The sequence below is a fragment of the Athene noctua genome, chromosome 1, assembly GCF_965140245.1.
Source record: "Athene noctua chromosome 1, bAthNoc1.hap1.1, whole genome shotgun sequence".
In the NCBI taxonomy this organism is placed as follows: domain Eukaryota; kingdom Metazoa; phylum Chordata; class Aves; order Strigiformes; family Strigidae; genus Athene; species Athene noctua.
In genome coordinates, this window is record NC_134037.1 from 240,771,715 (window position 1) to 240,787,654 (window position 15,940).

General features: G+C 35.2%; 1 protein-coding gene across 8 annotated transcripts in view; it reads right to left on the bottom strand.

Annotated features, from left to right (window-relative positions):
* FRY (FRY microtubule binding protein) overlaps positions 1 to 15,940 on the bottom strand; it is a 177,161-nt gene that overhangs the window by 88,365 nt on the left and 72,856 nt on the right. For 7 of the 8 annotated variants that reach the window (XM_074914527.1, XM_074914536.1, XM_074914517.1 and 4 more), the window contains exons 13-19: positions 15,486 to 15,594; positions 14,491 to 14,577; positions 12,546 to 12,717; positions 10,704 to 10,836; positions 6,257 to 6,364; positions 1,823 to 2,075; positions 530 to 712 (exon numbers count right to left, since the gene is read on the bottom strand). In XM_074914527.1, the coding sequence (XP_074770628.1) occupies positions 530 to 712; positions 1,823 to 2,075; positions 6,257 to 6,364; positions 10,704 to 10,836; positions 12,546 to 12,717; positions 14,491 to 14,577; positions 15,486 to 15,594 (1,045 nt within the window). The remainder of the gene's footprint in view (positions 1 to 529; positions 713 to 1,822; positions 2,076 to 6,256; positions 6,365 to 10,703; positions 10,837 to 12,545; positions 12,718 to 14,490; positions 14,578 to 15,485; positions 15,595 to 15,940) is intronic. The other variant, XM_074914559.1, reaches the window with a different exon arrangement.

A 15,940-nucleotide genomic window follows, 5' to 3' on the forward strand; every position in this document is an offset into this window, starting at 1 on the left:
ACACACATATTTGTGTTCTCAGGCATTTAGATGGCTCACTGAGCTGTGACAGCCAACACACAACTCGACTCTATATCCATAAAAAAGACTTAGAGGTCTTTACTATACAAGGAAAATGTATGTGAATAATCTTAATTGTGTCTTAGGCTGTGTTTTTTTATGAAATGGTATGTTTCAAATACAAATTTATAGTCCTGACAATAATACGAAAATGATCCATGCAGTAAAAAGAGATTTTACAGTATCTTTCACATTCACATCACGCCAAGAGAAAATATTAAGTTGCTGTACATGTTGCCCTTCAAATTCTTGTACAGGGCACAAGTTATTAATGTTACATCGTTGACTACACAGAAAGTTTTGCAGTGCTGAGGCAAAAAGAAATGGTAAACTCAGACCAAATGTTTTTTATAAATAAAGTTCATACCTGCTACACTGCAGCAGTTATGTTAAAAGCAACTGTAACAGCAGTTTTGAGCTCTATCTTTGGAAAATTTTAATTCAAAGTTCCAGAAAAGGAAAATCATACCTCTGCCTGGCCAAGGGCCAGGAATAAAGCACGGATCTCTCTGAGAATTAAAACAGCTAGTTTACGTGTCGCAACCTGGAAACTACACAACAGAACCAGTGCAAATCCTTCAACTGCATGTAGTACATTAGAATAGGGACTTCTTTCAGACTGTATCCTGTGGCTGGATCCATTTGGTATCAACTGTAGAACAGTGCAAGGGGGGAAAAATGGAATGATGCTGTTTGAAAACCAGGTCTCCAAGAAACATTCTATTTAAGCTGGACACATAAAGAAACAAAATGCAGAGGCCATGTAAATGCTGAAGTAGGAGACTGATAATACTCCCTCAAACAACCCAGTTCTGATGCTTTAAGTTATCTTGTTCCACAAAACCAATGTATGAGCAGAGTCCTTTGGCCAAACCCCACCCTCTAATTTGCAATTCAGCTACCTGCTTGGTTCCACCCTCCACTAAAAAAAAAGAATGGGTATGTCAGACTATGAAGACTTCACAGTTTTTCTACTCTAGACAGCAGGTCCTCAGATCCTTCTTTGATCCTGTAACAGGCAACACCTTAGGTAGGTGGTCTCTAGAACCTGACCCCACTAGTGAAGAGTAACAATATTCAGTGAAATGTATGTGAGGATTTCTTTTCTACATTTTTTGTAATACTATTATTACCTATTAATTAATGGTCCTCTATGATAAAAAGCAGACATCATGTTAGCCCAAAAGAACACTTTTCCAATGTGATTGAGTTAGGAGAAAAGAAACCTGAAAATCATCTCTCATCATGAAAATATCTGTGGGACAGTGCAGATGGGAGGAGCAGGAGCAAAGTTGTTCAGCTCCCAGGAATGTTTGTAACACATGGAGACAGCAGGCTGTAGAAACAATTGGGTTCTTTGATGTTTTTGAATCAACAAGATGAAATGGCTACGGGAAAGGAAGATCCACTTCACTCTTCTCAGCATTCCCAGTAGCATTATCAATCAGTTTCAGTCCTGGGAAAATATCCTTCCGCCAAATGTACATACACTTATTTCACTTTATGTGCTTTTGCTGATGTGCATATTTCAGTTTGACATGCATTCTCTTATGTTGCTCAACAATAATAACATCTGCTGTATTACATAAGGACATAGCTGTCCTCAAAAGCCACCTGAACTAATTACCTTAAAAAAATCTTACGCAGTGAATTCTTCTCAGGTGACTAAATACAAAATACATAAACCACAGCAATTCCAATGAACATAATTTCTGCCTTCAATTAGTATAAATGGTAGGACACAGATCTCTTGATTTCATACCTCTGCAGATCTGGTTTTTGCCTGTTCAGCTTTCCCTGGTGTGTGTATTACAAGTTTCCATTGTGTAAGCAACTGCAGCAGCAACTTCAGGGAAGTATCAAGAAGGGTATGATGCATATCGTTCACCTCACGTAGCAGAAAATTAGTAAAACCAAAGAGTACATCCTCCCGCCAGTCCACAAAGTCAACAAGTAGACCCTGAAGAGAATTCTGTGCAATGTGTCGAAGTTCATCATCCATATGGATAGACAGCCTATAAGTAAAAGTAAATGCCAGGTAATAAAAATCTAAGGAGTGTTTATCATGGTAAGGAGCATATGTTTCTCAGTAACTTAATGCTGATGGAAAATTCCCAATGATAATGTAAACTTCAACGACGCTATCCTGGTTTCATTATTACTGACCACAATTAACCTCCTTAACCTGTTTTTATACTGTAATTCTTGCTACAGCAGTGCCTGAAAATACTTATGGATCCAAAAGAAGTCTTTGTTCCACTCCTAGAAGATAGTATCTTTAAAGTACATTATTTGGCAACTTTGTTGTCTCCCTGAACTAAGTATACTTTTGATTTACTCACTTAGAAAATGACTTCTATTTATTTATGGTAACAAAAAGCTTACAGATTAATACATAATTTATGTATTTATTTGCTTACTTTCAGTATAAAAGAATCACAACACCACAGCTGCCTAACAGTTAAAACGAATCTTCAGCCAAGAAGAAAATCACAATTACTGAAAGCAAATCTTCAAAATAAACACAAAGAAGCATTTGAATTAAAAAACTGCTTTACGCTTTAAACAACTTAGGATAGGGAAATAGGAAAAAACAGTGTCAGGACTTTCCATAGTTTTAAAATCACATTAGACACCCTCAAAGTCTTTCTGAAAGATGATGCAATTATTTCAGAACCCATTTTCAAATTTTATTTCATTTTGTATTTGCATCAAGTTGAAGTTCTTTTCAACACAAAAATAATTTATACTTTCTTTTGACACAAAAATTATCAAACCACTTCTGTGTTGGTAGCTTGGCAGAATAAATTCAGATCAGTGTGTTCTGTAATTTTTGGTTCACTGCCTTTATGATGTACTTTGTTTTAATTACCCATGAGACTGTAATTTTCTGCAGTGTGTTAGAACTCACTTTTGAAGTATTTTATCTACATTTAATCTATGTAGTTGAAAAAGAGGACGCATTATAAAGAAATGGACAGAAAGCTAGGAGAAAAAAAAACAACCAAATGGAGTGGAACCAAATTCCATTCAGTTGGAAGCGTATGATGAGATGCGACTCATAACAAATTTGGTTCATTATAGCACCCTAATTGGAAGGCAGGGGACATTTCATTTAAGTCAAAGGAAAGCCACTGACATGAAACATCACCCCTGGTGAATATGACTCCAAAAATAACTGTTATGCTTCAATAACCACACAACTTTCTATATAAATTTGGAAACACAGTATTTTGTTGTGCGAAGAAAGGACCACTTTTGTCTCCTCTTTGGAATGCCAAAACTAGAAAAACAAGCAAACCCCCCCGAGACTATGATTAAGTCATCCGTGAAATGACTTCCACAATGGCATGAAGAAGTAATGAAAGAGGATACAAAAGACATACCTCTCTAAGCCCAAGTTACTGCACAATGGCATTATCAAATGAGATGACATTCAAATTGCACATAAAAATGCAGTAGTATTACTACTATATGATAGGCAGCTTGAGGAAGCAAGTAAATGCTAGTTTGTTTGTTTGCACATTGATTCATTTAAGACCTACTTGGGAATTTGTAGTGAATGGTTTCAGTGGGAAGTGAAAGGGCAAAAGGTACAGTATATACTTGATATCTGCTTTACAGCTTATAATTTGAATACAGCTGTCCTGGAAGAAAGTCTAGCTGCTGAGTTACAGACTCCTTCTGGAAACTGCTGAAAGACACATCTGTTATGAGGATGAACAATTCAAGCCAAACTGTGAATAAAAGAACCCACTAACCCAAAGATGTTATCTTTACTAAAACAGCTTTCCATTCCCAACAACACAGCAACACACAAATCCCTGGCAGAACAGCTTCTCAGGTTCTTTTCAAAACCAGGGAGGAACTGAAACCTCACCTCTTTGAAGTTTATTACCCTTGTATTGATTTTAGTCTCTGACCCAGAAAAGACACATTGTAATGCAGTGTTCTCTAGAACAGCAAAGACTTACCTCCTGGGACTACTTTTTCATAACTGGGAGAAGTAGTCAATCTGGACCCAAATAAACATGGGATAGTATAGAAAATGTAGAAGCAGCTCTGGTGCTGGAGTGGTCTGGAGACTTACATTAAGGCCAGGTATTAATTCCTTGAACAGTTTATTACTTCATTCTCTGAAGCTGTATGTTTGCAGACTGTTTTCAGCCCATGCTGTCCCAGACTAAATAGACCTAATTCTTTCAACCCACTGATCTTTCTTTCCATTGTTCTCTGGTCAGTCTCTTCCTCAACCACAATGACCCAGTATGGACATTGTCTCAAAAGCAGGCATCCTTGATACCGATCCAACCAGAAGAACTTTTTAAAAAAATCTATCAGACTTATTCCTATTTATACATGTGAATAAGGTTTGCCTTTTCATAGGAAGATCACTCTTTATGAGTGTGTTCACTTTGTGATCCTGCTGTACTATACATCTCCTGAACCATGAACTGTCTGTTAACTGCTTTCCAACCTATTATGCATCCACTTACTTTTACCTAAGTTGTATTTCCCTTGCTTATACTGGAGAATCTTTTTAAAATCATATCAAAGTCTCAGAGATGCTGTAGCTTGAGTACATGTAGGAGATGAGAAGAGTTCCCCAAAGGTCCCCTTGTTGGGCAAAGGCTGAGGATGCTGTCCTCAGCAACTCTTGATGTCTCACTTCTTCTCACAGTCAGAGTTAGATAACCCAGAAGATCTACTGTTTGCATTCTCCCAGCATGGAAATTACCCAAGAAATGCTTACAAACTGATTGTGGCTAAAGAATTACAACTGACCTTTTCTGTGTGAAGTTTGATGATAGGATAAAGACAGACCAATGGTTATATCAACAATTGTGAGACTTAAGAAGGGAAGCACTAATTTATGAAGAAATCCACATTGGTTTCCAAACTTTCTTAAGTTGGGGTCTGAGGGATCTGATCTGGACAATGATATGTGATTGAAGAGCTGTGACCATAATGGACATGTGCTCTCTATCAGCTCAGTTAAGGCCATGACTAAGGATAGAAAGCTAATTAAAATATTGGATTAAAGGAAAACCTGTCCTTTTTCATTTCCCTTAAGCAGAATTGATGTAACTATTTAATACGGTATCTATAATTTCATAATATAATGATTCAAAACAACCCACAAGTGATTTACAGCAGAGGATGTAAACACAAGGAAATCAAGCTGGCCACGCAGCACAGCACACATACTGCTGGCTGCAGTTTTGGCTTGTTTGTCTGACTGCACTCTTTACTACTAGCAGAATTAATTGTTTCACTCTTTTAGCACGTCATTGGCAGTCAGGTGTTCACAGAGCTTGATAAACTGCTTTTGCATGTAACGCTCTAGCTGTACATCTGCTATTCCTCACAGATGTTTCAAAGGCAAGAACGGAGTGGCAAAAATTGCTTTGTCATAGTTACCTGAGAGCAATATGCTGCAAGGGCCTCGTGGCTCAATTTACTACTATTAACACGTTTACATAAATAACACATGCTGGAATCTTTGACTGGGATACTAGAACTGAAATGTAATGGACTCTTCTGTACTGACCAGTACCTGTTATAATTATTTGCAGTAGTTCACTGATTTGACATCCTGAAACCTAACTGGTTTAGCAGTCATGTGCTGCAGACTACCTTGTTCAGTGAAGTCTATCTAGATAAATTCAACTGATCCTAAGCAGGGAGGATATTATATTTTTTTTTTTGTATAATTTATGTCTTTTAATAATAACAATTAAAAAATTAAAGTAACTATTATAAATTAAAAAAATTTTTAGAAAGGTACCACATCTAGCACATTCTGTTTTACCAAACAGACATGTGAGAATCATAAATCAAAACTAACCAGGTATCTCCATGTTTTTCCACTGCACAGAAGAGATGGCCTCTCCTGTTAATCAGAGTGCTATGATGGTTAAAAAGAGGTAATAAATGGTGAATATCATGAAGAACAGTGAATAACATGTAACCTACATACTGATAGAGAAGAGTTCTGGATGACATATCTACTCTCTTTTAAAAATTAGGAGTCTGTAATATAAAAACAATGACTAAGGACTTCTATGTCTTATCCATTAATAAGAGATTACCTTTTATAAGGATATGGTTTTGTCCAAGAAACAGTGACACATTCTGCAGCTCAGTTTTTCATTCTGTTCCCTCTGAGCAGTCATTTAATGCTTGAACAGCTTACCTTGCCAGCAAGTCGATCAACTCAAGTTTTGACATTCCGTCAGGGAGCAAACGAGGAATAGCAGCAACGCATGTTCTGAACAGATCAATTTTTGGTTTTCTTTCACCACTGAAAAATTAAAACAGAATTTTGACCGAGCTTAACAAGTAACTGTTTTAAATGATCCACCTACAGTTTTTCAGAAATGGGATGGACATAATGGAGTGCCAGAGGCCTACTAAGAACATCAGGACAGAAAGCTAGATGTTATAAATAAAATAAGAAGAAAACATGAATAATTCTTTTCACTGCATGAATGGTTTTGATTCTGACATTTTTCATGCATTGTATGTATACAGTACTTGAAAAATCAATTATTACTGACTCCTTTCTTTCTGAGAGGAACTGGCAGATATATCAAGATGGAGCTATAATAGAGGAATCATCCATCAAGATCAGTATTTGTGTTATGCAAGCTTTGGATGAGGCAATGGGGAAAAAACTGGGGTGTTCCCCATCACACTGCAGCTATATTTGACCAGTCGTATAAAGTAAACAGCAGATATCTAAGAAGCCCAAACAACAAGAGTGAAGATCCAAGCTGTTGCCCTCAATAGGGCACAGATCTGTGGAAATTGCCCACCACATGTTATTACACTGGAAAAGAAGCATTAATATGTCCAGAGAGTATAGTATGGCCAGAGAGTTTCTGTTGACCCTCTCCCAAGATAGATCTGTTTAGCAACCATTATCAGCTAAAACATGTTTTAGTAGCATCAAGCCTGCTCTAATCTGTGGAATGGCTCAACTGCTCCCTCACAGTCTGGGAAAGTGGTTGAGTCTAAAGTTCAGCATGAACCAAAAACTAGGTTGTGAGTCCTTAAGTCTTATAAAAGTAGCTCAGGTTTCAGCTGCTGATTATTTTCACAAGAGACGCAGTTGTTTTTTTGTAATTTTGTAAAACATTTGTTTCCAATGTTTTTTTGAAGAATGTAGATTAAAGAAGTCTTTCAGACAGACCCTAAAATGTGGAGTTTTTATTTGCTGATTTTTGACTATGATTTAAGCTGATTTGAGTATAGAGGAAATAACCAAACCATAACAGCATTTCAAACTGTACAATCTTTCCCACAATATTATTAATTATTAGCCTGTAATATGCTTTGGAGGAATCAGAAGAGCAAGGTTCTATTTAGGGACCCTACTATACAAACATGTAGAGAAAGACTGTTGCTGCTTTAACATGCTTCTGGTTGAACCAGAGAATAATGGGGGAAAAAAGAGAGACACTGAGAAGCATTGTAAGCTGCTTAACACCACCCTGAAATTCAGTGACAAAACAGAAAATGAACCTAGTTTTCCTATACCTTGGTGCAATGCCCTGCTTACTACATTACTTTGCCTCTCCACCCAACAGAGCACATTGCACTTGGATACTGTATTGCTGTGTTCAGTCACAGAGAAAGGTTGAATGCAATACTATCTCACAAGTTTAAAATAAGATTTTTTAAAATAACATAGAATAACACTGAGCATTCACTGGAATAATTGGTACAGAAAAGGCATAAACCGACATTAGGCTTACTTAATTCAATGATTAAGGACAGTTTTGTAGTGAATACCATTCTTTCTCTTAAGACTCTATCTACTTATTATCTTGGATGTATATTACATTAATAAAATTATATCATTTTAATCTACTGACTTAAACTGTACAGTGAGGAGAACCTATTTTCAAAAATTAATTGTCTCTGTATCTGTATCCTAGAAGATAGAACTTGAAAGAAGGTGTCAGAAACTGACTTGAAAAAGAGTATAAAATACAACATCTCATCTGAGAATCTGGTTATAAACAAATCCCTTTGAACTATTATTGCTAATATTAATTTGATTAAGAACTAGTGCAAAATACTATATTTTATAGTTGTAAACAATAAAGTTCCATTGGTAATTTTATCTGCAGGCAAACCAATGAGTCTTCCTTGCTGACCTGAAATGGAAAAGGAACTTTGCAGAGTTTCCTTATTATCAGTCCACAGTGAGGGTAAACAGTTAGTGCATTTAAAATGGAAACATGTAAAATAATAGTCAGAGAGGAAACTCTTCTGAAGGCAAATGAGTAATTATTTATAAATATAAAATCTGTGGGTGTTTTGTGGCTTATCAGCTGCTCAGAAGACTAGCAGGAGAAGATAAAAATCTGAGGCTCAAGTTCCCAACTTATCTGAGCTATCAGGCACAGCATGTGAAGTGTCTGGCAACAGGGGCCTACCAGGGTTCTGCACTCATCTCTGGCTGACTCAGGACCCAACAGGACAAACTCTGGATGAATGTACCAACAGCTGTCCTCATCTGGAAGCTTTTCTTTCCACACCATCAGTATCAGATTTTAGTTAGGTATTGTCAGCAAAAATCTCTGAAGTACTTTGAAGCAAGAACAGGTTTGTATGTCAGAAAAATGCATGCCCTATTCTGAATAGATGTTGAAAAATAATTATAACCAGTATTGAAATTCATATCCCAGTGGAGGATGCAAAAGACGCTCTGTAGTCAGGATTTTAGTAAGACTCTCCAGAGTGGCATTTATGACTTCAACAATAAATACCTAAAGGATCAGTCATTAAATATAGAAGCATGTCTAACACTGCCAAAGAAAATTCTAGAATCTGTATACTTCAAAATGTTATGACTTGCTACTTCCCTCTGATTCTTATTTTATTTATTATTAAAAATCTCATGATACTCAGCTTATACAGTAACATTAACTATATGTAAATATGAAAAAAGCCATACCTTTAAAATATAGATAAATGTCATGTTGGTATCTATGTATTAAAGCCCATAAGAACTCAAAATAAATACGTAACTCTAGGGAAGCATGAAGTTCTGTGAATAAAATGATAAGCAATTACATAAACCTAATATACTGGCTTTTCTGGTTATCATGCACAATGTAGTTTTTAAAAGGGCCATTTTAAATGCTGATACTAACACCTAATGATGTTTTTCGTGAGGTCACATGATTTTAGATGACTGATAATTGAGCATGCCAGACATATTTTTTTCCCTTGGAAGAACAATTAAAAACGTGTTCCAATGTGTTTCTCCTTTCAAGTGTATATATTAAGTTACAGCTCATCTGGATATAAAGTACAACACAAAAGTACAGTAACTTACATGTTACAAAATCTTTATGTCTGTGATAGAAGTTACTACTGAACTATAAGAAGTCCTGAAATTTAAAACTCTTTTAAGCCTATCTGTTCACTGACTTTAAAAAGAAACAAAACTTTGGTGATGCTGAGAAACCACTTATAGCTAAGGTTAAGTACACTTATCTAAATGCTCAATGTTTTACTGTGCAATTATCTTTTGGGAATAAAATGTGAATTTCAGAACTCACTTTCCCTCTCTCAAGAGCCTGGATACCCAAAATGGTTATGAAAACTGGCTATGAGTACTGAGCATTATACTGGATAGTACTGTAAGAAAAATATGAAATACTATCAGATAGTAATATTAGTATTCAATATAAATAAAGACAATTCTAAAGACACAAAGAGTTTACAATCTCATCTACACTGTCACAACAAGGGCAGAGGAATGACATTAAAACTTAAAGCTTTTGTCAGCTGTAGAAGGTAGCTGAATTTGGCCAGTTGTTGCAGTCCATCTACCACTCATGGTACTTTTAGCAAGTTGTCTTTTTTTTTTATTTTGACATTAGATGAAAAAGACAATCTCGAAGATACCAATGCCCTTTTCATTACACCTCAAACTTTTTTCCAGGGGTTGTTTCTCTTCTAGCATAACTACCATGCCCATCCCTCTAACAGGAAAGATATGCAAGGTCTCTTTACAGTTGGTATCTCTATTATCTGCACTCTCCATGTGTCAAATGGTGTCTCTGTGCCTCTAAAGTCTACTAGATGTCCACCTCACTAAAACTTTTCCCAGGAAACTTCCCTCATTAATAATTTTGGATGAGAGTGTAAAATGCTGCTGTTCCACACTGTTTGAGACATACTGGTTTGATTCTGTTTCAGTGGGGTAGTGCTTAAATCCAAGACTCATCACAAAAATACTTTCATGAATAGTAATGGACATTTTGAAACATTATTAATGGGGATTTACAGAATTTGTTGCATTCATTTTGAAGTTCAGTTGTGCACTAAAACAGTGTTCTGAGCGTAGGCTGAGAGATTTGGGCTTTCATCTTCTATCACCTAAATGTTCATAGGATCCACATGTGAATTTCGCTACATCAAGAGTACCAGTTCAGTTCTAAACACTGCAACAGGCAAAGAAGTACAATCAACTTGCCATACAGTTTTTCGAAGTACATACTAAGCTAAATGTTCCTGTTTCTTGCTGTTACTCTGATGACTCATGACAGACACAAATAAGAGAAAAAATTATGAAATTACATCTCAGCATTTTATGAGATTTACTGTTCTTTAGCACTCACGTAATCATGTCTTCAGGTTCTTTGTTAAGCATCTGTATGTTGGTTAGCATCATGCACCGACCCACTTCCTTGTCAAGGTGTCTGAGTATGTTGTCCACAGCTTTTCTTACTTGAGAATAATATAATGACATACCTGCAATAATATGCATTTTTGTATAATTCCGGATATTTATAGATAGGTGTATTTTGAAAAAGAAAGCTGCTTACTCATGCTGTGCTGCATGAATTAAGCAAAATGTTTTCCTCATGAGACAGCATATTCCACTAGTAATGATATCCTGATTCAAAGACAGAGTATGTTGTTCTCTCCAAAAATAATGTTATTTTATGTAAAAATAGCCAAGTGATATATACATTCACACACATATTTTTCCTGGAGAAAAAATTTAAAAATACTTAGTCAAAATATGTCCCTACATAGTCAAATGAAGTCTCACAGTCTGCCAAGTTTTACAGTATATTTTGTGACTTTTCATGACAGAATTAAAATCTCTGAAACTGAAGCAAGGTTTAAAAACTACAGGCAAAGAGAAAACAGGAATCCAACTGAGCTCTCCTAAAACTTATTTGGTATGGAAATTAATGGCATGACACTTCATGTGAAATACAGTATTAGACATGCAGCTTTACAGGAGCTGATGGACATCAAACACTTTAAAAATAAAACCTGAATTATCTCTTTTTCTATATTCATCAAAGTCTAAAATTTTAATTTTATTAATGAAATTTTATATATTAATACTGAACAATATATTTTAATCATCTATTCTCAGGTCAATTTTTTCCCTATTTGATAAAAACAATGCCATCTTAGAATTTCAAAATGACATAATCTGATATGATATGATATGATATGATCAAAGAAGTTCAATGGCAGAGTAGGAGGCAAAAGAAAATACAGGAATTACCTAGCCTAATCTTACATGTTATACATGGAAACTAGAATATTGTGTCATAAAATAATGAAGTTGCTAATAAAATATAAGGATTAAATAGTGCAAGCATTTATTATCAAATGCATAAGGAGTAACCAAAATGAACTGAACTAGTGACAGCACTAAAAACTATGTCTGCTGTACATTTCAACAGCAGTGGGTCTTAACACAGATTGTTTTCTTGATATTAGTACAATGATCTAGCAACAATACAACACTGGTCTTTGCTGCTAGTGAAATATATAGACTTTATTTCATTCAGACATATGTAGAAATATGCAGACTTTGTTTCATTCACATAACTTTGGGGACTTAATGAAGTGCTAAGATGAATAGCCAAATTTCCTTTTTTGCCAGCAAAAACAGGAACCTTCAGGACATGATACAGAAGCTCGTCTACAGCACAGGATTCCTTCTCTACATTGACTAAGAAGGAACTTCAGTTCAGCTTTATTTTACACTTAGAAGTTTCTGCCATTTTTAAAGTTTCACTTGGTGTGACATACTGCAATTAAAATGAAGATATCAAAGGAATCTTTGCTGGTTTTTAAAGCTGGTACATTTTCTGAACAGAGGCAGTGTTTCTAATAAGGTGAATATCTGTGACTAAACACAGATATTCAGCAATGAAAGAAGCCAATTCTCAACTGTCTGTGTACTTAAGTCCCCCCCAAAACAAGGTTGCTACCACTTGTGGGGCATGACAGAGGATTTTGCTCAAATAATTAAAAAAAGTAGTATTTGTCAAACTAAACCATACATTTCATTCGAACGCACAATCAAGTAAATGTTTACAATAAAGAAAGCAATTGAATACTTAACCACAGTAACTTATTCTACTGAGGTACTGCAAAATTTTTCACGTTCTTTCTCATCCAAGTTTCTATACTGTCCATTTCTTACTGACCTATCATTTTAGCTTCCTCCTCTGTAAGAGTTTTGCTCAAGTACGTTTTCTTCACTCTGAGAGTGTTTCCAGAGGGAAGGACAGCTCCAGTCACTGGCATTGGAGGTTCACCGTCTTTTTGCTGCAAGCTGTCAGCAATTACCAAGAAAGCTCTCAGACCAATATTCATTCTCTGTGAAGTCCAGAAGATGAATGAGTATCATAATCAAATAATCATATTCTATTGATATTCTTCAATCACTCTGGAATTTTGAGTATTCACCTGCCAGCATTTTTTCTGTATCTTCACTACATTGACTAGCATGATATATTTTATAAAAAATGTCCATGAAATAAACAGTGAATTCATATCTGCACTATGAGCAGTGTTCTCCCCTCTCAAAACTTTATTTCTAATTACTTTCATTAGTACATTATCTTTTCGTCTTCAGTATAAAACACATGGATAAGACCTGGAGTTTAGCAATGCATCTTAACTGGACCTTCAGCTAAACACAAATATCCTGTGTGGTCCATGATGAAAAAAGATCAGTAACCATCTTGAAAGGCCCCAGGGTTGACCATACTGAGTGCCTAGTCTGGAACGGTGCTCAGCACCGAAACTGCAATGTGAAAACGTCAGGAAGAGCAGGCTAAGTGACTTGAATGCCTTCTGGGAATTCACCAGAGAAAACCTTGCAGGCTTTACATTACAATGGTTAAAAGACGAGAATGCTTTCAATTTCCCAGGAACGTATTACAAAAACTCAGAGGGTCTCCTACTGACAGCCTCCTAGAGATACATTTACATAGACTATGGGTGGGGTTTTTTTTTTTAGAATGCTACAGTATGTGAATATCAAAAAGTAGCCCTATTATTTCATTATTTTCGGACTAACGTCATTGTTGAGAAACCGTAAAATTTCAAATGTTGATTCATCAATAAGCTAAGGACTATGTCCATTCTCTCTATAGGCTCGGCTTCATGCAATGCTAATAAACAATGTCCTTTGCAAGACCTTCCTCAATACACCAGGTGACTGACTCAGAACATGGTGGGGACTGCCTGCTCAAGAATTCTGTTTCATTTTTCTTTACTCTGCTTAGGAAAGATGAAAGCTGTGCTCAAAGTAAAGCTTGCCTTTCACTTCTGCTGCTTTAGACAGTAAGAAGTTTGATCTACTCTTCCAGATAATTTTTTGCATAAAATATAATTTCCATAAGGTAACTCATTTTAACATCTTAGTGAATAGATATGACTGTTTAATACTGCAAGATAAATATGGACATATTTTATGAGATGATCACAAATGCTTTTAACTTTTCATGTTTATTCTTAATTTTAAAATGAAAATGTTTTCAAAATTTAAGCAAATACATTATTTTTAAGAGAATTTTTCATTATTTTATCACCTTTTTTGTTTGGTTTTGTTAAGTTTTTCAAATTTCTGATTGTTTTCTCTAGGGAAAGCACTAGGAAGCTGACTCATGACACTAATGCTAGTGGAGCTTTACCAGTCAGAGTGGTAAAACTTTATAGAGTTTTTTCTTTTTTGTCATCTTCAATTATTCTTGCATCATGTATTTTTTTTCAGTAAAACTGTTTTGAAAAACATGGCAATTGTTACAGAAAAATTATTTTTATATTAAAATACTTTAAGGCATTGCATATAAAAACACCAGAGTGATAAGGAAATACTGTGATCAATAGTTCTATTTATCTTTTTGTTTTTTACATTTGCACTACTTCACATTTGATAATCTTCACCAAGGAAACATGAGATAGGCATAAACAACGTGACATTTAACAGATCAAAGTCCACAGATGGATTTTACCAACCAACCAAGTTCAAGATTCGGCCTGAAAACTGGACAAAAGTAAAAGCGTGCTTAGAATGTAACCAGAAAGTACATGCAGCAAAATACAATATATACTAACTCAAAAAAGTGCAGATGCACATCATACCTCAGGGTTGAGACTGAAAGCTTTGGCTGGTTTTCCGACACAAAGGAAGTCAAAGATAATTTCTTTCATTGCAAAATCTAAACGTTCCTAAAATAGTAAGAATATTGCAAATCATTAAGCTGCTCACTTCTGATACTTAGTTTAAGGCAACAGAATGTTGAAAACTAGTTTAATCAGGATTTACTTAACTGCACAGAAAAACAGATTTCCAGAAGTATGCAGAACATATTATCAGATCTAAGCTTTCAACACTGCTGTATGTTGACAAACTCAAAAATTTATAGAAAACTATCCATTTTGGAAATAAAACTTTTAATTATTTCATTTAAACTGTGGTAATTATGGTACTAACACAGTATTTTACATAAAAAGAGCTTGTTCACAGATGGCACAGTTCAGGGAAGATTTTAAGCATCTGTTTAATTCATTCCTATTCAGAGACTCTAAGTATGTACTTAAGTGCTTTGCTCAATGGGAAGTTTTCTGAATTTAAGTAATAAAAGAGATGAAACTTCCAGCACTGAAGGTTAGTTTATTTTAGCAATTCCCATTTGAACTGATGAAAACTACATGTATCAACTACATGCTGAACTTGCTTTTCCTCTGACTTACTGCTTTAAAAGCAGTGCAACTCATTGCCCTGTATAGTAGGAATGATTCAGTATCAGCACAGATTATGGCTTATTATTTTGAACTTTACTGACAGTCAGAGCCTGTCAACAAATGCGTTTTCTGACAATTCCAAAAACTGACAAAAAATACATCTGAAGTGAAAATGTTTTTAGTCATTTTCAGTGGAACAAAGTTAATCAAAACCTGTTGTTCAGAAGAAGTTTACCCCAGCTCAATCTATAATTCTATCACTGCCTAGATGAAAGATACTGACAATAGGGTCGCAAAAAACTCACACAATAGAAGTTTACTTATTTGTTAATTTGTTACTGGGAAACAAGTTATTCATTAATTGGAAATACATATTCATGATTCCCCCATACCTGTGCAATAAATTGTATTATCTTCACAAAGATGTTTAGAGGCATATCTCTTGGCACAACACCACGAGACCCTTTTGGGAAAAGTGTTGTGACAATAGTGATAAGTCGACTGTAAAAGAAGGAAAAAAATCATTAGACGTTTCTGGACTTTGCAGAACTTCACTTAACATGAAATGTAAGTTGGAAATCCTACATCATTTAGAAAGACTTGAATGTATTTCCTTTGAAATTAAAATGTAATGGGGTATCTTGTTCTGATCCTTTGCTACAAATTCAAATTAATTATTTTATTTCATTACTACATTACAAGTAACAATAAACCAGTTAATGATAGGCCACCACAATAATATTTCTAACTTTAAGCGGGCAAAGAGTGATTTATAGTTCTTCCAAAAGCAGAAATACTTAATACAGTAATTTTAATAGGTGGGAGAGTAACTGACAGTGTCACAAAA